The following is a 27070-nucleotide window of genomic DNA, read 5'->3' as shown; positions in this document are numbered from 1 at the left end:
CCAATGATGCACTGTGATCCATTCCACCCTCCCACAACTCCTACCTGCAGAAGATGGCGAGTAGCACAGTGGGATAGCTACCCATAGTGCACTGGTCTCTCTGTCAGAGCTAGAGCACCAACTGTGGACCCACTCTGCTGACAGAATGAGCGTTGTGTGAACATGCACAAGCAATGTAATTATACCTTTTTTGATCATTACCATAACTTAGATAGACAAAACTCTGTAGTGTAGAAAAGGCCTCAGCCTCTCCCTCACTCAATGAACATTTATTTATACGAAGTGTAACAGCAGCAGCAGAGACTGAGAGACCGACTACAGCCTGGCAGTTAGGGCCCTCATCTGTGATATAGGAGATCTAAATTCAAGTCCCTGCTCAGCCTGGGGACAGAGTCTCTCACATTCCAAGAAAAGAACAGGAGTACTTGTGGCACCTTAGACACTAACAAATTTATTTGAGCATAAGCTTTCGTGGGCTACAGCCCACTTCATGGGATGCATGCAATGGAAAACACAGTAGGACGATTTTATATACACAGAGAACATGAAACAATGGGTGTTGCTGTGCACACTATAATGAGAGTGATCAGGTAAGGTGAGCTATTAACAGCAGGAGAGAAAAAAAACAACCTTTTGTAGTGATAATCAAGATGGGCCATTTCCAGCAGTTGACGAGAACGTGTGAGGAACAGTAGCGGGGAAAAATAAACGTGAGGAAATAGTTTTACTTTGTGTAATGACACATCCACTCCCAGTCTTTATTCAAGCCGAATTTAATGGTGTCCAGTTTGCAAACTAATTCCAATTCAGCAGTCTCTCGTTGGAGACTGTTTTTGAAGTTTTTTTTGTTGTAATATTGCGACTTTTAACTCTGTAATCGAGTGACCAGAGAGATTGAGGTGTTCTCCGACTGGTTTTTGAAGGTTATAATGCTTGACGTCTGATTTGTGTCCATTTATTCTTTTACACGGAGACTGTCCGGTTTGGCCAATGTACATAGCAGAGGGGCATTGCTTGCACATGATGACATATATCACACTGCTGAAGTGAAGAAACAGACTGAAAGAGCCAGAAGAGTACCCAGAAGTCACCTACGACAGGACAGGACCAACAAAGAAAGTAACAGAACGCCACTAGCCATCACCTTCAGTCTCCAACTAAAACCTCTCCAGCGCATCATCAAGGATCTACAACCTATCCTGAAGGACAACCCATCACTCTCACAGATCTTGGGAGACAGGCCAGTCCTTGCTTACAGACAGCCCCACAACCTGAACCAAATACTCACCAGCAACCACACACCACAAAACAAAAGTAATAACCCAGGAAAAGACAGTTACTCACCTTTGTAACTGTTTTTCTTCGAGATGTGTTGCTCATATCCATTCCAATTAGGCGTATGCGCACCGTGTGCATGATCGTCGTAAGATTTTTACCCCAACAAGACTTGGTGGGTCAGCTGAGGCGCCCCATGGAGTGGCGTCTTCATGGCGCCGGATATACGCCCCAGCCGACCCAGCGCCCCCTCAGTTCCTTCTTGCCGGCTACTCCGACAGAGGGGAAGGAGGACGAGTTTGGAATGGATATGAGCAACACATCTCAAAGAACAATAGTTACAAAGGTGAGTAACCGTCTTTTGTTCTTAGAGTGCTTGCTCATATCTATTCCAATTAGGTGACTCCCAAGCTTTACCTAGGAGGTGGGGTCGGAGAGAGATGTCGCGGAGTGAAGGACCACTGAACCAAATGCAGCATCACCCCTGGACTGCTGAATTATCACATAATGGGCAGTGAAGGTATGCACCGATGACCAAGTCGCTCCCCTACATGTCTCCTCTTTGGGTACGTGTGCCAGGAAAGCAGAAGATGAAGCCTGAGCCCACATGGAGTGGGCGGTAAGGTGCGTAGTTGGGACACCAGCCAAGTCATAGCACGCACGGATGTATGATGTGATCCAGGAGGGGACCAGAAGGCTCCTCATCTGATCTGCCACAGCAACAAACAGCTGCGTTTTCCTGAAAGGTTTTGTTCGCTTGATGTAGAAGGCGAGGGCCCTGCAAACGTCCAGGGAGTGCAGCTGTTGTTCCCGTCGAGAGGCGTGCTGCTTCGGGTAGAAGACGGGGAGGAAGATGTCCTGGTTGAGATGGGAGGCAGACACCACCTTAGGGAGAAGGCCGGGTGGGGTCGCAGCTGTACCTTGTCCTTATGGAACACCGTATACAGTGGCCCTGAGCTCAGAGACATGCCTCGCCGAAACGATAGCTACGAGGAAGGCTGTCTTCCACGAAAGGTACAGGAGCGAGCAGGTGGCCATCAGCTCAAACAGGGCAGCCATTAGTTTGGGGAGGACCAGATTAAGATCCCACATAGGGACCGGTTGTCGAATTTATGGGAACAGGCGCTCCAACCTGAGAAATCTGCTGACTATGGGATTGGAGAAGACCAAACGCCCTTTTTCGCCTGGGTGGAAAGCCAAAATAGCTGCCAGGTGCAGTCTGACAGATGATATTGCCAAGCCCTGCTGTTTTAAGGACAGGAGGTCTTCCAAGATGATAGGTACTGATGCCTGTAGGGGGGCCATATGACTCTGAGCGCACCAGCAGGAAAAACGCTTCCATTGGCTATGTACGTGGACCTGGTAGAGGGCTTCCTGCTACCCAAAAGGACCTGCTGTACCAAGCAAGAGCAGCACAGCTCAGATTGAATTAGCCATGCAGCATCCACGCTGTGAGGAGGAGAGATTGCAGGTCGGGATGACAGTCTTCCATGGTCCTGAGTGATCAGGTCTGGTTACAGCAGGAGTGGAACGGGAGTGTCCACCGACAGCTCTAGGAGAGTGGTATACCAGTGCTGCCTGGGCCATGCCGGGGCAACTAAAATCAGATGGGCTCTGTCCCTGCGCAGCTTGAACAGGACCCTGTGGACTTGCAGGAATGGAGGGAAGGCATAGCACAGGTGATCCTTCCACTGTATGAGGAAGGTGTCGGACAGGGAACCCGGAGAGTGTCCTCGTAGAGAGCAGAACACTTGCATTTCTGATTCTCGTGAGAGGCAAATAGGTATATCAGGGGAAAGCCGCACTTCAGGAAGACAGAGTGGATGACGTCCGGGCAAACCAACCACTCGTGAGTCTGAAATGATCTGCTGAGGTGGCCCCCTAAGGTGTTCTGGACTCCAGGGAGAAAGGACACCACCGGATGGATCGAGTGGACCATACAGAATTCCCACAGATGAGTGGCCTCCTGACAGAGGGGGGGTGACCGGGCTCCCCCTTGCTTGTTGATGTAAAACATGACCGTTGTATTGTCTGTGAGGACTACAACACAACGGCCTTGAATGAGCTCCAGGAATGCCTGACACGCCAGGCGCATAGCTCCGAGTTCCCGTACGTTGATGTACAGGGATAACTCTCCTGCCACCCATAGCTCCTGTGTACGGAGGACCCCGAGATGGGCTCCCCATCCCAGGGATGATGCATCCGTGATTAGGGACACAGAGAGCTGCAGGGCGTGAAATGGCACCCCTTCGCACACTGATTTGGGGTCCACCCACCAGTCTAGAGAGGCCAATATCCATGGCAGTACAGTAACCACCGTGCTCAAGCTGTGCCGACCTGTGCGGTATACTGTTGATAGCCTGGCGTGCATGGTCACATATGTGCAAGAGGCCATATGTCCCAGGAGGCATAGGCATGTTTTCACGGTCGAGGTTGGGAAGTTTTGCAGGCTGCGGATGATGTTCACCAGGGATTGGAAGCGTATTTCCGGCAGAAGTGCTCAGGCTAGGCCTGAGTCTAAGACTGCTCCGATGAATTCTATCCTCTGGGTTGGTACCAGAGTAGATTTTGCGACATTGAGCAGGAGGCCCAATCGATTGAACATGTTCATGGTGAGCTGGACATGAGACTGCATCTGATCCCTGGAGCAGCCCCAAATAAGCCAGTTGTCGAGGTATGGGAACAGTTGGATCCGTTGTCAACGAAGGGAGGCAGCCTCAACAGCCATGCACTTAGTAAACACCCTGGAGGTCACATATAGGCCAAAAGGAAGGACGGTGAATTGAAAGTGCTGTTGATTGACCACAAAGCTAAGGAAGCGTCTGTGCGCTGAGTAGATTGCAATGTGGAAGTACGCGTCCTTCATGTCGAGTCTCCAGGATCAAAGGAAGGAATAATGATCCCTAGAGAGACCATGTGGAACTTGAACTTAACCATGTATTTGTTGAGTCCCCGTAGGTCCAGGATGGGCTGAAGCCCGCCCTTGGTCTTGGGGATTAGGAAGTAGCAGGAGTAAAAACCCCTGCCCCTTGACTCTCTTGGAACCTCCTCTATCGCCTCCACAGCTAAGAGTGATTGGACCTCCTGTAGAAGGAGGTGCTCGTGAGAAGGGTCCCTGAAGAGGGATGGGATGGGGGGGGGGAAGCAAATTGAAGGGAGTAACCCCTTTCCACCATGCGAAGGACCCAACCATCTGATGTTATGTGAGACCACGCACGGAAGAAATGGGAGAGACAATCCTGGAAAGGCGGGGAAGGATCCTGAATGGAGACTGGTGCTCCATCCTCGGGCGCACCTTCAAAAGTTCTGCTTAGGCCCAGGCGATGGCTTGGGAGGGCCCTGGCCTTGGCTGGCTTGGTGGCCAGTCTGTCTTCTTCTACCACCTCGGCCGCGTCTTCTAAAGAAGTCCTGTCTTGGCCGAGGGGGAGGGTAGGCTGCAGTCTGAAGGGCCTTCTCTGTGTTACTCGGGTATGCATCCCAGAGAGGGCATAATAGTTCTCGAGTCCTTCAGACCCTGCAGCCTTGAGTCTGTTTTGTCTGAGAATAGGCCCTGGCCATCAAAAGGTAGGTCCTGGAGGGTCTGCTGTAACTCTGGTGGTAAGCCAGAGACCTGCAGCCACAAGATGTGGTGCATGGCTTTGCCTGAGGTCAGGGTCCTAGCCGCCAAGTCTGCTGCATCAAGAGAGGCTTGCAGGGAGGTTCTGGCCACCTTCTTACCCTCCTCCACTAGAGCCCCAAATTCCTCTCTGGACTCCTGTGGAACCAACTCTTTGAATTTCTCCATAGAGTGCCACAAATTGTAAGCATATCTGCTCAGGAGTGCCTGCTGGTTGGCCACCCTGAGCTGCAAGCCTCCAGCCAAGTTCACCTTGCGCTCAAACAACTCTAGGCGTCTAGCATCCTTTGATTTGGGCACCGGGGCCTGCTGACCGTGCCACTGCTTCTTGTTGACTGAAGCCACGACAAGGGAACAAGGTTGGGGGTGCGTGTAGAGGGGACAAAGTACTTCCTTTCCACTCCCTTGGCAGTAGGCAGAATAGAGGCTGGCAATTGCCAGATTGTCTTGGCATTGGCCTTTTTGTCCATATGACTGGGAGGGTCACCCTGGACGGTGCCTCCATGGACAGAATGTCGACCACCGGGTCCTCTACCTCCATCACCTCCTCTACCTGGAGGTTCATATTGCGTGCCACCATGCAGAGCAGCTCCTGGCGGGCGCGGAGGTCCATAGGAGAAGGGCTCGAACCCGTAGTCCCTGCCACTGCCTCATCAGGCGAGGACGAGGAAGATACCCCCGGGACTAAGGGATCCTGTGTGGGGTCCTCATGTGGAAGAACTTGTTGCCCAAGGTCCACCAAGCGAGGGGTGTGGGCCTGTGTTGGTGCTGGAGCAGTCCCCTCAGAACCCCCTAGGAAGGGCGAGACACAGTGACCTCTGGTACTCGGGGCTCCAAAGGGGCAGAACGGGAAGCCCCCGAAGGAACCCCTTGGTCCTGATGGTATGCCCGGGGGGCCCAAAAAGACCACTGTGGAGTTCCTTGGCCCGGATCCTGGCCTTCATCCAGCCACTGTCCTGCACCATCCTCACCCTGCTCCTGGGCATGGTGGCCACCTTGTGAGCGTGACGATGTGGAGGCGGAGCGAGACAGCAAAGGAGGTGACACACGTGTCGGCGCAGAGTCCCCTGGTGCTGTACGGTGCCATGGTGCCGGGGACCGGTGGCGAGATGTAGAACGGTACCGAGATGTTGATCGGTGCCTGCGGTCGTATCGGTACCAGGAGCCTGATCTGGATCTCGACAGTGACCTTCGATGAGACCAGCACCGGGATCAGCTCCGGGTCGAGCGCTGCTCTGACCAGTACCAGGAGCGGTGCTGACAGTCCAGTCGGTACCGGCTGTACCCGTGATTCGGATCTTCGCGAGCTGGAGCAGTGTTGCAAGTACAACAAGCGCCGAAAATGGGATTGGTGCCAGGACTGCGAGCAATGCCGTGAAAGGTGCTGGGACCAAGATCGGGACTGGGACCAGTGCTGCCCTGCTTCACTCGGCGACAGCGGTCATATCAGGGACGGTTTTCCCTTCAACCACAACACCCGCACCGGAGGTGCCATTGGCTGCAGGGGAGTCGGCTCTGTGAGCGTGATCGAATCCCGCGTTGTAGAGAAGGTCTCCAGCATGGAGTGAAGCCTTAGCTCGATGGCTGTGTGCACCGGGGAGCTAACATGCACCAGACTCGACGGCCCTTGCAGCACCGGAGTCGATGGTGCAGGAGCTGTTACTTGTCCTGTGCGCTCCAGCAATGGACACAGCTCCGGCTGCAGGAAGCGTCAGTGGCTGTCGAACCAACAAAGAAGAAGCAGTCGGCACCTGCTTGGGCTGTTTATTCTTCTGGCCCGGAGACAGGGACCGGTGACGTGGTGGTGGAGGTGCCGGGGGGGCCTGACGCCGCGAGTCGTTAGCAGAGTCTGAACGCGGTGCTGGACCAGTTGGTGCCGCAGGGGCACACCACACTGAAGACGACGCCGAGTCCCAGTGCATGGAGGAAGGGACCGGGCTAAGTGCCACCTCCATAAGGAGCTGCTTGAGTCTAAAGTTCCACTCCTTTTTGGTCCTCGGCTTGAAGGCTTTGCAAATGCGGCACTTGTCCGCTTGGTGGGATTCCCCCAGACACCTTAGGCAAGAGTCGTGGGGGTCTCCCATTGGCATCGGCTTCAGGCAAGCCGAGCAGGGTTTGAAGCCTGGAGACCCCGGCAGGGGCCCCGGTACCGGGACGAGGGAGAGGGGAGAAGACCCTGCTCCACCCTACTAAGTACACTAATCTAACTACACTAACTATTAACAAACTACTAACAACTATAAACAACTATTAACAATGAATTACAACTATTAACAGGTAATTAGAGAGAAAGCTAGGGAGAGTGGAGATCAGCTACGCTGCGCTCCACAGTTCCAACGACCGTCACGGGCGGTAAGAAGGAACTGAGGGGGCGATGGGTCAGCTTGGGCATATATCCAGCGCCATGAAGGCGCCACTCCAGGGGGCGCCTCACCCAACCCACCGAGTGTTGCTGGGGTAAAAATCTTCCGATGATCATGCACACAGCGCGCACACACCTAATTAGAATCTATATAGATTCCAGCACTCGAAGAAAAACCTATCCTTGCAACAAAACCCGTTGCCAACCGTGTCCACATATCTATTCAGGGGACACCATCACAGGGCCTAATCACATCAGCCACACCATCAGAGGCTCGTTCACTTGCACACCTACCAATGTGATATATGCCATCATGTGCCAGCAATGCCCCTCTGCCATGTACATTGGCCAAACCAGACAGTCTCCATGTAAAAGAATAAATGGACACAAATCAGACGTCAAGAATTAACACATTCAAAAACCAGTCGGAGAACACCTCAATCTCTCTGGTCACTCGATTACAGACCTAAAAGTCGCAATATTACAACAAAAAAAACTTCAAAAACAAACTCCAACGAGAGACTGCTGAATTGGAATTAGTTTGCAAACTGGACACCATTAAATTCGGCTTGAATAAAGACTGGGAGTGGATGTGTCATTACACAAAGTAAAACTATTTCCCCATGTTTATGTTTCCCCGCTACTGTTCCTCACACGTTCTCGTCAACTGCTGGAAATGGCCCATCTTGATTATCACTACAAAAGGTTGTTTTTTTTCTCTCCTGCTGGTAATAGCTCACCTTAACTGATCACTCTCGTTATAGTGTGCACAGCAACTCCCATTGTTTCATGTTCTCTGTGTGTATAACATCGTCCTACTGTATTTTCCACTGCATGCATCCCATGAAGTGGGCTGTAGCCCACGAAAGCTTAAGCTCAAATAAATTTGTTAGTGTCTAAGGTGCCACAAGTACTCCTGTTCTTTTTGCCGATACACACTAACACGGCTGCTACTCTGAAACGTCACATTCCAAGTAAGGTCCTAAGTTTCTTGACCAATGCTAACTTAGACACATTGACAGGCCTCTTTCCCTAGCTAGAAGATCTCTATTCTTTGAAGAGTTATTTATAACCTGGGGGGAAACCAGATTATCATCTCCATCATGATTATTGAGGAGGCAATTAATTTGACTTCTGAACAACTTTTCTAAACATTTCATATCTACTTTTCTCATCTTCTAAAAAGATAAATGAGTAAGATGTGGCTGAGTTATTTATACAGCATTTATATTTCTTTATCCACATGCTGACAGGAATAGATAGACTATTGATCCAGATTAGTTCAGTAAATGCACATTTATTTAGTGCCATAATTATGTTGTATTTATACTGTTTTCTATAAAGCATCTTCAGGTATGCCTTTCTTTCTTTATACAGTCCATGGATGGAATGCAAAACAAGAACAATATGCATAAAAGTTACAAGCACAGAGTTACAAAAGTTGTAATACAAGAACAGTATGTGTAAAAGAGTTTCAAGCACCGCAAGGTTTTTTGAATATATTTATATCATAAAGCAGTATCCTTAACAAAGGATGCTATTAACTATTCCTCCAAAATTTAAAGCATTCAATTCAATTGTGGCCTTTTTCATTTAACTAACTTGGAATGATTAGGGCTGTCAAAACAGACATGGGCATAATATTTGCTAACTAGTTTTTATTGCAGGGCCAACACACAAAGCACCTGCAACAGTACACTTTTTGCTTCCAAGTTGTATCTTTGTAAATACATAAATAGATAAGAGTCTAATTTCTACATCATATCACTTTTAAGGCATGTTGGATCTCAAGCCTGAGCTACCGTAAGTGCCCAAGGAAATACCTTAATTACCACAACAGTTAATATTTGTATTTATATTTACATGACTGTATGCATTCATAAAATGTAATGTATTTTGGGTGTTGATGTTTGTTTTTTAATAAATGAACATCCAGCTAAAAAAGAAACACTACATATTTTTCTATGACGAAATATGCTTTAAAAAATTTCCTTTAGCTTGAAGTTTTTAAGAAAATCACTGCCTGGCAAAGATGGCACTTCTGACATCTAATTCAGATATACTAAATTTAACAACACATGGAAATAAAAACATTGTGTATTATGTGCAACATGTAGAGACTGAACAATCTGATAAGATTTTTTCAAAAATTTCACAACCGTAACCTACATTAAGGGCAATCAGGATAACGTCACTTATATTGACTTTGTCAGAAGAATTTGTGCAAGCTTCAATTCCTTCATCTGAAAGATACCTGTTAAAACAAAATGAAGTTATTTTAGGAAGGTATTTGAAACACATTTTAGACTAAGCTATTAGTTAATCCTCCTTTTAGATTCCTTAAGTAACCACAATGGCAGGACTTCAGGCTTATTCAGTAGGAATATATGTAATACTCTGTATTTTCTGTATTCTTACAATGCAGTTTAGAAAACAACTGACAGATGAAAGGATTCCTTCAGTTGAGGAGTTCCTTCACACTGCCTCTATGTGGGCGGTTCCCTTATTGATCATTTCTGCCATTCCTACTTCCTTTTTCTCCTTCTCTTCAAGATTTATATATAAAACTACTAATTATCTTTATGTGAACTCCTAGATGCATACACTAATTTCCCAATTTATCGTATAAATTACTGCACCATGGCCCTCATCTACCTATCCACGGTCTTATCTCCTTCCCTCATCATAACTTAGGCATTCAGACCCAGGCAGAAAAATAAGCTGATCCTTGCACCTGTAGCATCCAACTGAAATCTACAGCAACACTATCTGAACAGATCCAAGTGAATGATCGAGACACTAGTTAATAAGTTCTTACAGGCATGCAAAGATATATTTATGAAAGATTGTGATTTGGAGACACTCCCTCATAGGGACAGTGTTGTGGGTGTGGACATATGCCCTGGAAGCAGTTGTTGGAAACACCACATGGCTGTGTGTGGAGCAGCTCACTACAGAAGCTCTCCAGTTTGTTTTATTAAAGTTTTATTGCTTTGTCATTCACTGGTTTGTTATTTAATGAACCCCAAGATTGTTACAAGGCAGAGACTATTTTTTCTGTAAATGTTAAACAAAGATGACACGATCCACACAAACAAGTGACAGCCTACGCCCAGGTTTAGTAGAACACAGTGGTCAGCTAAGTTCAGTTACTGGAGAAGATAAAGTGCTTTTCCCAAAGATGTTAACTGACAACTATTCAAGTTGGACAAAATTTTTCTAATGAAAAATATGACAACTTTTTAGCTTTCCTAAAAGAGATTTTATAAAAAAAATGTTTTCTTCGAATTAACAGAAATTTTAAATTAAAAATGGCAGCTGTTCTGCAATATTCTCATTTTTGTGCTACACACACAATTAATTTTGTATTGCCAATTTTGATTGATCAGTTTTATCACAATTCAGTTTTGGAATTTCCAATTTCAACAAAAAATTGTACAAAAACTCCTTAGAAAGTTGCACCCCAAAAAAAAAAAAACCTTATGACAACAGAATGAAAAATACTTTCATATCTGCAAAAAACTTCTACGAAGTTCACCCCCTGGCTGTTTTTTGATCAGCTTTCATAACTAAAAGAAGAATTAGAACAAACTCAAGATTTGTGAAAACTATCTTCTTAATGAGGCAAAATGAAAGAAAATAGGAGAGGGAAGCTAACAGAAACATACAGCAGTCAACAGGGTAAAAATATTATGTGTCTAATTTTTGGTGGATCTTCTTAGACTACGAATGCAGTTATCCAAAAGAAAAATCTTTTTGCAACATTAAGGATGATTGTATGTTTCCTCAAACGTCAGGACAGTGAATACTAAATTCAGTTTTAACTCTACCAGTTATAATTCTGTCAGTCGTTTTATACCGTATAATTTACACACACACACACACAAATAAATTTTGGGAACCAATGCAGAAGTATATAGTCTACCAGTTGCTACCAGATGAAAACAGAAAAAGTTGCTTGCTTAGAAGCAGTGCTTTCCAGATAGTGGCTCAACTGTTTCCTAGTAAGAGAAACCCTCTCTCTATTGAAGAACTAAAAAAATTACGCACTAGAACCTGAAATTTTCCTAAGCAGCATACATTATTCCCCTGCATCAAGTAGTACACTTCTGATAACTGTTACTGAAAAGGTATTCTTTGCTCTACCACTGAATGTCTCACCCTAAAATGAGGATTACAAAGTGGATCATAAGACTTGAGGTACTGATCACTTAACCCAGGTGTCAACTGAACTCACTCACTAAACCAGAATATTTCCCCTCCCCTCCCCCAGAAAGACACCGGGTATGTCTACACTATGGAATAAGGTCGAATTTATAGAAGTCTTTTTTTAGAAATCAGTTTTATATATTCGAGTGTGTGTCTCCCCACAGAAAATGTTCTAAGTGCATTAAGTGCATTAACTCGGCGGAGTGCTTCCACAGTACCGAGGCTAGAGTCGACTTCCGAAGCGTTGCACTGTGGGTAGCTATCCCACAGTTCCCGCAGTCTCCGCTGCCCATTGCAATTCTGGGTTGAGATCCCAATGCCTGATGGGGCTAAAACATTGTCACGGGTGGTTCTGGGTACATATCGTCAGGCCTCCCTTCCCTCCCTCCCACCGTGAAAGCAAGGGCAGACAGTCGTTTCGCACCTTTTTTACTGAGTTACCTGTGCAGACGCCATACCACGACAAGCATGGAGCCCGCTCAGGTAACCGTCACCCTATGTCTCCTGGGTGCTGGCAGACGCGGTACGGCATTGCTACACAGTAGCAGCAACCCATTGCCTTCTGGCAGCAGACGGTGCAGTACGACTGGTAGCCGTCCTTGTCGTGTCCGAGGTGCTCCTGGCCACGTCGGCTGGGAGCGCCTGGGCAGACATGGGCGCAGGGACTAAATTTGGAGTGACTTGACCAGGTCATTCTCTTTAGTCCTGCAGTCAGTCCTATTGAACCGTCTTATGGTGAGCAGGCAGGCGATACGGATTGCTAGCAGTCGTACTGTACCATCTTCTGTCGAGCAGCCATGAGATGTGGATGGCATGCAGTCCTTCTGCACCGTCTGCTGCCAGCCAAAGATGTAAAAGATAGATGGAGTGGATCAAAACAAGAAATAGACCAGATTTGTTTTGTACTCATTTGCTTCCCCCCTCCCCTGTCTAGGGGACTCATTTCTCTAGGTCACACTGCAGTCACTCACAGAGAAGGTGCAGCGAGGTAAATCGAGCCATGTATCAATCAGAGGCCAGGCTAATCTCCTTGTTCCAATAAGAACAATAACTTAGGTGCACCATTTCTTATTGGAACCCTCCGTGAAGTCCTGCCTGAAATACTCCTTGATGTAAAGCCACCCCCTTTGTTGATTTTAGCTCCCTGAAGCCAACCCTGTGAGCCGTGTCGTCAGTCGCCCCTCCCTCCATCAGAGCAATGGCAGACAATCGTTCCGCGCCTTTTTTCTGTGCGGACGCCATACCAAGGCAAGCATGGAGGCCGCTCAGTTTACTTTGGCAATTAAGAACACATTAAACACCACACGCATTATCCAGCAGTATATGCAGCACCAGAACCTGGCAAAGCGATACCGGGCGAAGAGGCGACGTCAGCGCGGTCACGTGAGTGATCAGGACATGGACACAGATTTCTTTGAAAGCATGGGCCCTGACAATGCATGCATCATGGTGCTAATGGGGCAGGTTCATGCTGTGGAACGCCGATTCTGGGCTCGGAAAACAAGCACAGACTGGTGGGACCGCATAGTGTTGCAGGTCTGGGACAATTCACAGGGGCTGCGAAACTTTCGCATGCGTAAGAGCACTTTCATGGAACTTTGTGACTTGCTTTTCCCTGCCCTGAGGCCCATGAATACCAAGATGAGAGCAGCCCTCACAGTTGAGAAGCGAGTGGCGATAGCCCTGTGGAAGCTTGCAACGCCAGACAGCTACCGGTCAGTTGGGAATCAATTTGGAGTGGGCATATCTACTATTGGGGCTGCTGTGATGCAAGTAGCCCGCGCAATCAAAGATCTGCTGATATCAAGGGTAGTGACCCTGGGAAATGTGCAGGTCATAGTGGATGGCTTTGCTGCAATGGGATTCCTTAACTGTGGTGGGGCCATAGACGGAACCCATATCCCTATCTTGGCACCGGAGCACCAAGCCGCCGAGTACATAAACCGCAAGGGGTACTTTTCGATAGTGCTGCAAGCTCTGGTGGATCACAAGGGACGACAACCAACATCAATGTGGGATGGCCAGGAAAGGTACATGACGCTCGCATCTTCAGGAACTCAGGTCTGTTTCAAAAGCTGCAGGAAGGGACTTTATTCCCGGACCAGAAAATAACTGTTGGGGATGTTGAAATGCCTATATGTATCCTTGGGGACCCAGCCTACCCCTTAATGCCGTGGCTCATGAAGCCGTATACAGGCAGCCTGGACAGTAGTCAGGAGCTGTTCAACTACAGGCTGAGCAAGTGCAGAATGGTGGTAGAATGTGCATTTGGACGTTTAAAGGCGCGCTGGCGCAGTTTACTGACTCGCTTAGACCCCAGCGAAACCAATATTCCCACTGTTATTACTGCTTGCTGTGTGCTCCACAATATCTGTGAGAGTAAGGGGGAGACGTTTATGGCGGGGTGGGAGGCAAATCGCCTGGCTGCTGGTTACGCACAGCCAGACACCAGGGCGGTTAGAAGAGCACAGGAGGGCGCGGTACGCATCAGAGAAGCTTTGAAAACCAGTTTCATGACTGGCCAGGCTACGGTGTGAAAGTTCTGTTTGTTTCTCCTTGATGAAACCCCCCGCCCCTTGCTTCACTCTACTTCCCTGTAAGCGAACCACCCTCCTCACTTCGATCACCTCTTGCACAGGCAATAAAGTCATTGTTGCTTCACATTCATGTATTCTTAATTCACTCATCACACAAATAGGGGGATGACTACCAAGGTAGTCCAGGAGGGGTGGAGGAGGAGGGAAGGAAAATGCCACACAGCACTTTAAAAGTTTACAACTTTAAAATTTATTGAATGCCAGTCTTCTTTTTTTGGGGCAATCCTCTGTGGTGGAGTGGCTGGTTGGCCGGTGGCCCCCCCACCGCATTCTTGGGTGTCTGGGTGTGGAGGCTATGGAACTTGGGGAGGAGGGCAGTTGGTTACACAGGGGTTGTCGTGGCAGTCTGTGCTCCAGCTGCCTTTGCTGCAGCTCAACCATACACTGGAGCATACTGGTTTGGTCCTCCAGCAGCCTCAGCATTGAATCCTGCCTCCTCTCATCACGCTGCCGCCACATTTGAGCTTCAGCCCTGTCTTCAGCCCGCCACTTACTCTCTTCAGCCCGCCACCTCTCCTCCCGGTCATTTTGTGCTTTCCTGCACTCTGACATTATTTGCCTCCATGCATTCGTCTGTGCTCTGTCAGTGTGGGAGGACAGCATGTGCTCGGAGAACATTTCATCTCGAGTGCATTTTTTTTTCTTTCTAAGCTTCACTAGCCTCTGGGAAGGAGAAGATCCTGTTATCATTGAAACACATGCAGCTGGTGGAGAAAAAAAAAGGGACAGCGGTATTTAAAAACACACATTTTATAAAACAGTGGCTACACTCTTTCAGGGTAAACCTTGCTGTTAACATTACATACATAGCACATGTGCTTTCGTTACAAGGTCGCATTTTGTCTCCCCCCACCACGTGGCTACCCCCTCAAACCTCCCCCCTCCCTGTGGCTAACAGCGGGGAACATTTCTGTTTAGCCACAGGCAAACAGCCCAGCAGGAATGGGCTCCTCTGAGTGTCCCCTGAAGAAAAGCACTCTATTTCAACCAGGTGACCATGAATTATATCTCACTCTCCTGAGGATAACACAGAGAGATAAAGAACGGATGTTGTTTGAACGCCAGCAAACATACACTGCAATGCTTTGTTGTACAATGATTCCCGAGAACGTGTTACTGGCCTGGAGTGGTAAAGTGTCCTACCATGAAGGACAAAATAAGGCTGCCCTCCCCAGAAACCTTTTGCAAAGGCTTTGGGAGTACATCCAGGAGAGCCGCGAATGCCAGGGCAAAGTAATCCTTTCACATGCTTGCTTTTAAACCATGTATAGTATTTTAAAAGTACACTCACCGGAGGTCCCTTCTCCGCCTGCTGGGTCCAGGCGGCAGCCTTGGATGGGTTCAGGGGGTACTGGCTCCAGGTCCAGGGTGAGAAACAGTTCCTGGCTGTCGGGAAAACCGGTTTCTCCGCTTGCTTGCTGTGAGCTATCTACAACCTCATCATCATCATCATCTTCTTCTTCGTCCCCAAAACCTGCTTCTGTATTGCCTCCATCTCCATTGAAGGAGTCAAAGAACACGGCTGGGGTAGTGGTGGCTGAACCCCCTAAAATGGCATGCAGCTCATCATAGAAGCGGCATGTTTGGGGCTCTGATCCGGAGCGGCCGTTTGCCTCTCTGGTTTTCTGGTAGGCTTGCCACAGCTCCTTCAGTTTCACGCGGCACTGCTTCGGGTCCCTGTTATGGCCTCTGTCCTTCATGCCCTGGGAGATTTTGACAAAGGTTTTGGCATTTCGAAAACTGGAACCGAGTTCTGATAGCACAGATTCCTCTCCCCATCGATCAAATCAGATCAGCGATCAGATCCCGTACCTCCCGTCAGTCCATGCTGGAGCTCTTTTGCGATTCTGGGACTCCATCATGGTCACCTTTGCTGATGAGCTCTGCATGGTCACCTCCAGCTTGCCACGCTGGCCAAACAGGAAATGAGATTCAAAAGTTCGCGGTTCTTTTCCTGTCTACCTGGCCAGTGCATCTGAGTTGAGAGTGGTGTCCAGAGCGGTCACAATGGAGCACTCTGGGATAGCTCCCGGAGGCCAATACCGTCGAATTGTGTCCACAGTACCCCAAATTCGAGCCAGCAAGGCCGATTTAAGCGCTAATCCACTTGTCAGGGGTGGAGTAAGGAAATAGATTTTAAGAGCCCTTTAAGTCAAAATAAAGGGCTTCATCATGTGGACGGGTGCAGGTTTACATCGATTTAATGCTGTTAAATTCGACCTAAAGTCCTAGTGTAGACCAGGGCACAGAGAACAAACTTGAGTCACTTTTTGGCTAAATAACATCTCTTTAGCCAGCACTATTACAGTCATTGTCAACACAACAGTCTCACCAACAACAAATGTCCAATTAGGGACATCAGCTAAGGAGTTTTCAGCAGCTACTTCATCACTTCAACATAATTAACAGCTAACAAAAAAACTAAACTAAATTAAAACTTCATCCAATATTTTAAAATATTTTCTAAAACACCATGTATGTACCATTAAAAAACACTGTCACGAGTAAATTAAAGAGAAAATGCAAGATCCCAGTTACATTTTAAGAGAAAGTTTGAAGGTGTGTATTAGAAAACTGTTTTCATTTTTAAGTAACAGAACTTTTAACAGCAACACTACTTCGATCAAGAGGAAAAAGAAAAGACAAGTATAGAGTGAGTCTCAAAAGATCCCTCTGCACACCTGCACTGACAGACCTCAGGAGAAGGACCAAAATGTCTAGAGCTTTCTAATCAGTTCCCAGGTGCTGCCTGTAAGCAAATAGGACCCAAGAGTGAAGATACTACTGTAAGTACCAAAAAAACCTCTTACCCTAGAGAATTCCTGTTTACTAAAACAACTGGTAAGAGCACGGTTTTTTCCCTCCCTAATGGGAGCTCTGGATGTGCTGTATTCCAAACCCAATCATTTCTATTCTAACTAAACATATATATGTACACATTCAGCTTTATTAAGCACAACCTGAGCTCTAACTAGACCAGATAGGTTTCCTGTAGAGTGGCTAAAAAGAGAAAAACCTTTCAGCTAGTTTCTACTTCAGCGGTGTGTTTTTTATAATCTCATTGTCCATACATTGTTCCATCACAGCTAATGAAAAATCTCAATCTCTGTTAATTATTTGGTTGATATATTTAAAGGCAGCCCACAAATTATTTTAGTGAAAAATTATTATTCACAAGACACCAAAATTTTGTCAATTGAAGCATTACAAATAAAATATGCTTTACGTTTAAAAAAAAATCTATTACAGAGACTTAGTACACTTAACATGAAAAACACACACCCACCTCAGAAATTTGAAGCTATGCCCAAGCGGGGATAGAGCTTGCAAAAGATAACTCTTGAGATTGGACCTGGGGGAATCCATTCTCCTCAATGTGAGGGACTACTCGGTCCCTTCCAGGCACAACAGAATAAGGTACCGTAGTGCCCATCATGCCCAAATGCACAGAATTTGTGTGTATGCAATCCCCACTCTCATACTGGGAGTGTGAACTTCCAAATACAGCTGTCTGCCCTTCAGTCCCTCATGCCCAGCTCTTTCAGAACCTACAGACCTTCTCCCACTTCCTTCCAAATGTACCAGACCTGTTTTCTCTTTGGAGGCTCTCTTCCAAGTACTGACCACATTTAAATCTGTTTAGTGACTGAAATTATGTACCTTGGAGGTAGAGCTACATTTAAAAACATGTAATACAGTGGTGTGTATATACTATGGGGACAAGGGAGAGGGGAAAGATTAAAGTACCCACTTTCATGTTTGTCTTTTAAGTCAAATTTAATGATAAAAGGACAGACTGCTTTCCCCGGACATACCACTCCATAAGTTTGTGCGGGAACAAAAAGTCTCCCTTTACATCTGCTTTCCACTAGAGGTTGCGGCACTATTGTTGCAGTTGACAGACAGGGAGAGTGCTCTTCTCAGCAGGCACCTGAGAGCACAGTACTCTGTGCCTCGGCTAGTTCTTGATTCCCTTCGCCTACCACTATCCATTCCTTCCTTCTCAATAAGGAAATGAAAGGAGCGATTAGCTGGGATAGCAACAGAAACATTCCCTTAATACAGCCTCCCACACACATATACACTCTTAAAAAGCATATATTTGCTGAACGAGGAAAAAGAGTGCAAGAGTAATGGAGGAAGAAGAACACAAGGGAAGAGAGGACAAAGAGGAGAAACAGAAGAGACTGCCCCACAAAAACACTTACAGAGAAGTAAGTCTGCTGTCCAACCCACTACATAGATGCCAAGGAGGGTAGGAAGGCATGAATTATTTCCATAATGTAAACAGGAAAGCAGATGAGGTTGCAAGGCCTGGTGGAAGAAAACTGAAGTCCACACAAACATCTGAATTTTTGGATATTACTCCAAAATGTTCCTGAGTACTGAACATCCAATAATTATTCCTTTGTTTACCCATATTATACATACCTTGCAACATTGGTATTTTGAATTTTGTAGATAATTACAATGTTGCATGACGGTGATGAGCACTGGTCAGCACTGCCAACTGGGACGTTAAAAGTCCCATGGGCGGTGCTGCCCACCTAAGGCAGGCTAGTGCCTACCTTTTCTGACACTGCGCTGCAGCCCAGAAGCCGCCAGCAGCAGGTCCAGCTTCTAGGCAGGGGGCCACAGGGCTCCACACGCTGCCCCCCCGCCCAGAGCCCTGAACCCCTCCTGCACTCAACCCCCTGCCCCAACCCTGAGCCCCCCCAAACCCAGAACCCCTTCCTGCACCCCAAACCCCTCATGCCCAGCCCCACTTCAGAGCCTACACCCCCAGACATATACTTAGTTTTATTTTCCAATTGTCCCCTCATATTAAATGAAGTAAATACTTAACATCCAAAGTTTCTATATTGCAGGAATATACCCTATTCTGTTGGAGGCATAATAACCAAAATTTACAGCATCTCTGATTGCCAAAAAATCCATTCGCACTGTCCACCTATGTGTCCATCTGTCTTATTTTATACCTTTTAAAGAAAGCAGGTGACAACTCACATATCTAAATATATAAAGCTTATCTTTTTTATAACAGTAATAACACAAATGCCTGAAATGCACAACCAAAACAACGTTAGCTGAAATAAGATCTGCTTTTATTTGCCCTCTAGTCTCTATAAAGATGGATCAAGCCAATAAAAATATATATCTATTATTTAGAAGCACCTTAAGTATGAGTACTTAACGTTGAACTGAATCAATCAGGTAAGCTATTTTCAAAATAAGATTTACTGTATAAAATAGTAAATTCTCTTTTAAAACGTATTAAATTATCACTTTTGGGCTTTTATGGTTCATATGCACATATAAATATTCAACTATTTGTACTATCGCCATCCCATGATATTATATTCCTGTCACATAAATCTATTTTAGTTTTCTTCTACTCTCATCTTTCTAGTTACACATTATGCAAGAAGCAGCTCTGGCTAAGAAGAAAATAAAACAAAAGTACGTGAAAGATGCATAATTTTCAATAAATGTTCACTAAAATTAGCACTCAATACAGAGTCACATTTCACCACAAACCCGCTATTAGTGGAGGCAGAAGATACAAATCAATTTTACATTATTTCCTGTAACAGCTTGTTTTGAACTCAACTTCAGTCACATAAAGCAGTTTTGAATCTCATGGCCAAACTTTATGTATTCACTGAACCTTGAATATGCAGATATCAAAAATTAAAATCCTTTTTCAGGTTGTCAAACTGAGAACCCAGTCAGAATTTTTTAGCTCTCCTGCAAAATATAAACCTCAAAACCAGAAGAGAATTCTTTAAATTCAGTATCTGAATTTACAACATGCAATTTTTTTTTGGTCACTGGACAAAGATAAGATCATTTTATAACTTTGTATTTAATCTAAAATAAAGTGTACGTAGAAGGTGAAATTACAGAAAGAATGCACAACATTGAGACATCCACTAGGTGGCACCATTGCTACATAATAAAAGAACAATATTGCTTTTCTATATCACTGAGTCACTTTAAACTTGGGGAATATTTTGCACAATATAGTTTCAAAGGTTTCTGCTGAAGTTACATCAGTTTTCTAAAGGAAGAAAATTTTGCTGCAGTGTCATAAATTTTACTGAGTGACTATATCATTAAACCTTCTAGAAATGTGTTTTACAAATATTTCTATATTAAAGTAGGAAAATCATAGATTTAAAGAGAAGAGTTTTTATGCACTTCCCTACTACCTATATAACAGTAGGAACATATTCTGCTACTGCAGCAACCAAGATATTGTAGTTCTTAAAAGAACTGTGTGTTTTTTTCCCCCAAGAATCTGGGGGGGGGTGGGAGGAGGTATTTATTTATTTAAAGAATAACTTAACATTTTACCAGCTGAGAGAAAAAGAACAAATACAAGATCCATCAGAATTACAATGTACATAGCAAAAAGTATCTTCTGTCACACTATACCACCATTAAAAGTTCCATGATATGTGAGTTCACAGTTTTCCTAATACAGTAGAACTTTGCTAATTCACACTGGCTGAAAAATCCACCAACGATTATAAAAATCTGTGTATTAGTGAACTAGTATTTTGCAGAAATAGATTCCAAGTGCCTTTAGCTCTCATTTGAGTTAGCAGGGATTGAAAAATGCTCAGCACCATCCTCACCAGCTCACAGGATTAAGACCTAAATAAACAATTTAATATATTTAAGAAACTGCAACAGACATTCTTTGTTCATCAGGCATTTTAAAAGTGTAGTTTATCTTTCATCGTTTGATAACAGTACAACATATTAGTAAATATACTGTAATAGGTTTCATAAAAGTAAGGAAATCTTAGTAATATTATTTGTATTCCAGTGGTACCCACATGGTGCTAGGCACTGTCCAAACACACAGGAAAATTTATGTGCCTCAAACAGTTATGGTAATGTAATAGTAAACTTTTGTGATGAGATACAATATAAAGTCTTTCAAGCCAATCTGAACCCGGCAAAGGTTGGTACTGGGGAAAAAAATAAAAAGGTTTTCAACACTGGATGGCTTTTCAGTATCGTACGTGAAATGAATGTGTTGGTCTCAGCACATTAAACTATGTTCAAGCACCTTCATCACAAGAACCACCATCACAAGTGACACTAGCTTGCATGTTTGTTGACCGTCTCGGAGGGGGAGGGAGGGTTGGAGGGGGGTGGGAAATGTCAAGAACTGAATGAACACAAAAGAAAGTACTCTTTTGTCTGTAGAGGTGGTCCTTTCTGCAGGCTGAGGTAATTTGACAAAAACAGGGGTGAAATGTTTGTATTTTTGCCACCTCTACTGTTCCTGTTCTATAAAAAGAGAGCAAAGGCTTCATTCTCCACAGAAGTGTCAATCTGCACATTTCAGATTACTAGAGTCATACATAAAAACCCAAAACAAACAAAATACTGATGAAAGTTAGGAAGTGATTGGCAGGCTTTTTTTTCTTTTTGGGAAGGGGGGTGAAACAAACACCATAGATATGTGGATTAGTGAGGTTCAGCTATAATATTTTATAATTAAGAAATATTTCAAATTTAGATATTTTCACTTGGAACACAGACGTAAACTAAATTAGATGTGCATATTTAGAACTAATTAGAAATTGCAAAATATCAATTCCATACTTAGTAACATCAATGAAGCCCAGTATCTCTTTAGTCAATATTAATCTATTAAGCAAATTAAATTACAAATATTAAAAACTGTATTTAATAATGGGTCCTTTAAATATTTTTCAATTGTTTTATTTTTGAATACAGTTTTGTTTTATTTTTTGGCACATAATTCTACATTTGTAAGTTCAACTTTCATGATAAATAGATTGCACTAAAGTACTTGTATTAGGTGAACTGAAAAATACTCTTTCTTCTGTTTTTACAGTGCAAATATTTGTAATAAAAAACAAAGTGAGCACAGTATACTTTGTACTGTGTACTGTAATTGAAACCAATACATTTTAAAAAGTAGAAAACAGCCAAAAATAAATAAAAGGTATTCTGTCATTGTTTAACAGCACAATTAATTGTGCAATTAATTTTTTTTTATCGCTTTACAACCCTAATAATTTTTAAAAACAGTAAAACACAGATTTACATTTCTTACAAGAGACTGAGCAGCACTCTCTGAAATGCGGCTCTCACAGCTGCGTGTAAGTCCAGCTGTCATTATGAAATATGTCCCTAGGGGTGGAGTGCAAGGGGTACTGCAATGGGCTAGAACCATGCCAGGAACGTGTGGGGGGAATTTCTGGAGGACATGGAACGCAGTTCTGTATGGGCTGCAGAGTGAATAGAGCACGGATATGTGCCGACTGCAGCACAATCAGAAACCTCAGCATCCCTCTTTGGTCCTCCATCAGCTTTATCATCCACTCCTGCCCCTCTGTCATCCACTCCTGCCCTTGTCTCCTCTCTTGGCTATCCATTCTGAGTTTTTCATGGACTCGTTCTCTCTCCAGGCTCAGTGCTCATTATCTGCAGCATCAGATCATTGCAGCACTTCTCTTAGCAGTCATCCTTACACCTTATTCACCTCCATATCTGACAGAGGTCCTCTACCAGTGTGTAGGAGATGGCCCTCAAGGGCACATCCTCAGAAACAAAAGAAACAATACAAGGAGGCAGTATTTTGAATCACAAAAGTTACATACACCTCTTTACATACACCTTGGCAAGCACGCAGCACAGCAAGAGCCCTCCACATGGTGAGTTTGTTCTAGGAGGGAAAGGGACAACATGGAGCAAAGGGCCTGGGTGGTTTCAGAAGTACAAGCACCAAAGGACACTATTCTGAATGCTGCCACCATTTTCCACAGGCAAGAGTGATTGAAGCAGATATCTCACTCCTGAGGGTAACCAAGGATGCATCTCCTGCACGCATACAGCTTCAGACCGGGTCCGTATGCTGCTCGCCTGTGTGCTGCTTTGGTTCCTGCAGAAGTAATTGCCGACTGGCACACCAAAGTTTCCTACAGCGGGGGATGAAGCAAAGCAGCTCTGCCAAGGAACCTTTGGCAGAGGATTGCAGTGTACTTCCAGAAAAGTTTGCAAGAGATCTCTAAGGATGATTCCCAGGGCATCCCGATGTGCATTGCAAACTTTTCTGCAAGGCTCCCACTGCATAGCTACACAGGGGAATGAGAAGCAGATGCAAACAGTATCTAGTGTTGTTAATTTCTCTCCTTTACCCCACTTCTACCACGTAACAAAATAAAGGACACCTCTACCTCATGTCACCATGCAGTATCAAAGCAATATAAGTACTTACCTGTGTTCCCCTCTCCTGCTTCAGGAGAGCCAGAGCTGGACAGCTGGCTCCAGATCAAAAAAGAGGTCCTGGCTCACCACACCACCAGATGAACCTGTCGCATATCCCACATCTTCCTCCAACTCTACTTCCTCAACCACCACTTCATCCTCGGGGTTGACTCCGCTGGCCCCTGCCTCTGTTCCCCCCGAAGTATCCACAGTGTGCTTGGCGGTAGAGGTAGAGTCACCGGAGAGGATGGCATACAGCTCCTTGAAGAAGCAGCATGTTTTCGGCACCACACCACAGTGACCATTGCCTCCCTTGCCTGCTAGTACACCTGCCTCAGCTCCTTGATCTTAGCACAGCACTGCTGCGTGTCCCTTTAGTGCCCCTTCTCCTCCAAGCCATCAGCAATCTGCACATACATATCAAAGTTCCTACATCTGGAGCGGAGCTGTGACTGCACAGCCTCCTCTCCCCACAGACCCAGCAGATCCAACAACTCCAGGCAGGAGCATGTTTGCTGTAGAAAGCCAGCATGGTCAGCTGTGAAGATGCTATGTGAACTCCCACTGCAGAGCAAACAGGAAATGGAATTTCAAAAATTTCGAGGGCTTTAAAAGAGGTCTGTGTACCTGGCACCAGGGCAACAGAGCTGAAACTGCTGAACAGTGCAGTCAGGATAGCATTGTGGGACATCTCCTTGAGGCCACTTATGGCGACATATGCAAGCACAGCATCTACAGTGACAGAGCCATTCTAACTTTGTCGAAAAAAGCTCTATGCCTCTCGTCAATGGGGTTTATTATGTCGACGTAGCTGAAGAGTTAAATTGGCGGGAGGAGCATTGCAATGTATACACCTCCATGTTTTGTCAACGAAAGCAGACTTTTATTGACAAAATTGCATAGTGTAGACAAGGCCTAAATGTCTTGGTTTGTTTCCTTTTTTCCCAGTCTCTCTCTCTCTCTCTCACACACACACACACACACACAGAAGAAAGTTGCTAAAAAGCACATTATTAATCAGAGAGATCATTCTCCCATGTAATTAGTCAGATTTTTTTTCCCCAAATGCACCGTTTTCAGCCACTAGAATGAAATGATTCCTAATGGCTGTTTATAGGATTACAAACAGCAGGTATTTACAATTTTTCAAGTATTACATTTTAAGACATATTCGATATTCAGGATTTTGTTTTATCATGGAATTATGTATTCACGTAACTGTTCAATCAGAATATCTTTGAGATGCTGTGGTCGACAGATTTTTGTACAATTCAACAGTTGTTTTTCATTTAAAAAAACAAAATTCTATTATTATTAACCCACAAAATGGACTGACAACCACCACCACCACTCCAGGCTTTATACAGTGAGCAGAAGTTGTATGAAGCCAGATGAAATACTCTATTTTTCATGTTTAATTTAAGAATAGCTGAAAGCATTACCTTTTCAAGGTTTGGGCTGTATTTTTGCCTTATTTTGTTTTTCAGGTGGGAGGGTGTATTTATATTTTAAACTGTCATATAACATAGTATAAAAATTTGCCAGGCCAACTTCTTTCATTAAAAAAAGGATACATTCAATTGTAGGAATGTGGGGAATGGCATCCCTATAATGATGTAAAGTAAAAAGTAAAAACTGCTGAACACATATGTCCAAAGAAATGTTAAAAAGGCACTCACTGAATCTTTAAAGAAAATAAAGATATTTTATCATAATTAAAAAAGTAAAATACCACAACATTTTTAAAACAAATATATCTGCTTACCAAGATATTTTCCTTGCATACACATGCTGGATAAGATTTTGTGCTGTCTCACACTGTGTTTTCACTGATACAAAGGGTATTTTGTTTTCTTTTTTTTTTTTATCAGTGAGATAAACTTGCAATAGTACTTCTCTGTAAAATCCTAAATGGAGACAAGGCACATGTAGGGTTTACCAAGCGTAGGTAGGACAGGTCAGCACTATACTCCTTTTCCCCACACACACCTGCTGACCTCAGCTAGCCTTGTAGTAAAACTCAAGTGCCTTGTCTCCAGGATGTTTTTACACACAATAGTTATCCTGTGGTACAAAACATGCTTTCTGTCAGGGAAGATACAGGCTAAGAGGCACAGCACACAACTCACAGGCCAGGGAGCACAGGGGACCAAAATGACTGAGTCAGCTTTCCACATGCCTAATCTTGGGATGCTCATGGTGGCTGGAAAAACTCACAGAATAAAAGACAGCCTTGGGGACCCAGATAAATTATGGAAGGCTCCCAGAGCTGCTCTATGGGCCATAACACTGTCTTCAATCTCCACAGTGCTGCACACCCCCACACTTCCTGCCCTCAGCCCAACCCCCAGCTCTGCTCCCAACACACCCATCATGCCCAACTCTACGCCTTATACCACAGCTTTCAAAGAGATGCTCTGAACACAGCCTTATGGTTCTCTTTCACCGTTCCTGTGCTGGCAAAATTCTCTTCCAACTGGAATCAGGCTTTTTAGGCCTGCGTTACACCACTCCTGACTTTTTAACCCAATATGAAGAGTTAAGTGGAGAAGAGACTAATTCACTGTTTCTTCCTAAGGTACTCACATGGCCCTCAATACTATACTAGCTAAGCAACTTCCCAAACTGTAAAAGAAAAACTGTTTGATGGGCTGAGAGGAAGAGAAAGTGAGAACATATATAACTGAAAAAATGAGTTCTACATTATATTCAAAACACAATGAAGTCTGTGTTTTTAGTATCTTCTCGATCAAGTTCCATAGACTAGGTCCAACTCTTGTGAAAGTTCCATCTCCCACACTCATGAGTCCATCCAGAATAGTTTAGCAATCCATGATTCCAATAGAACACAGTTGTTGTAAGAACTATCGTCTCTGAGAGAGAGAGGCCAGTCCCGGTGAGAATTTGAGTATCAAGACAGACTTTGAATTGGACCCTTTATTGAATAGTGAGCCAGTGCAAAGACTGCAACACTGGAAGAGATATTTGTGGTGGCCCATGTTTCTGAACAGAATTGCTACATTAAATAAAAAACATTATACAGAATCAATCAGAAAGTCATGCAGTACTCCTACCTTGCAGAAGTCTAAGTAAATTATGTCTTAATCAACCAAACCTATCTCATCAAAACATAATACCAAGTTTGACAAGACGAATTTTAAATAAAATCATATTGATTGGCATTAATTTTCAGACTGTTCTTTAATTCTAAACATTTGCATCCCATATCAGCCTTTCCATGATTTTGTCTGGGACAGATGTCAATGTCACCTAGATTGTCCCTTTTTAAATACTGGAACATTAGGTTTGGGGTATTTTTCTCCTTCCGTCCCCTGGAAATTCCTGTGTTCCAAAGTTTGTTAAAATATCAAAACCAAGGGCTCCAATTGCTCCTCAGCCAGTTCTCTGAAAATACCTGAGTACAAGTTTCCTAGTCTTGCAGTTTTAAAACACGTTTAATTTTAACAGTTGCTGTTTGCAAAGCCTCTAACTCCAAATAATACTAACACTAGTAGGGCTATTGTATGCTTTTATAGTCCATTTTCTCATATGAAAACTGGGCTGCTAGCAAGCATGCATTTTTATTTTTTAAGCCATTCATAAAGATGAAAAATAACCTAACTCTTTGAGACAGGCACTGCGTCTACTTTTGTGTTTGTACAGCATCTTGTTCACTATGATACCAGAAATAATTATAATGCTTGAAATTATATCACTTGTTGCCCTCAATACCTCTCCACTGCACATACTACACAC

At 44.6% G+C, this 27070-nt stretch overlaps 1 protein-coding gene across 4 annotated transcripts in view; it reads right to left on the bottom strand.

Moving 5' to 3' along the window:
- The window catches only part of TDRD3 (tudor domain containing 3), a 314042-nt gene that overhangs the window by 215309 nt on the left and 71663 nt on the right, over positions 1 to 27070 (bottom strand). For 2 of the 4 annotated variants that reach the window (XM_084632730.1, XM_084632729.1), the window contains exon 2: positions 9423 to 9507. The exons of 1 other annotated variant lie outside the window; for it this stretch is intronic. In XM_084632730.1, coding sequence (XP_084488856.1) covers positions 9423 to 9507 — 85 coding nt within the window. Of the gene's footprint in view, positions 1 to 9422; positions 9508 to 27070 lie in introns of those variants that run through there. One more of the 4 variants, XM_084632732.1, reaches the window with a different exon arrangement.

The sequence above is a fragment of the Lepidochelys olivacea genome, assembly GCF_965140295.1.
Source record: "Lepidochelys olivacea isolate rLepOli2 genome assembly, chromosome: 1".
NCBI lineage: Eukaryota > Metazoa > Chordata > Testudines > Cheloniidae > Lepidochelys > Lepidochelys olivacea.
Note: the sequence above shows the minus strand (reverse complement) of the source record. Positions and strands in the feature narration are given on the sequence as shown.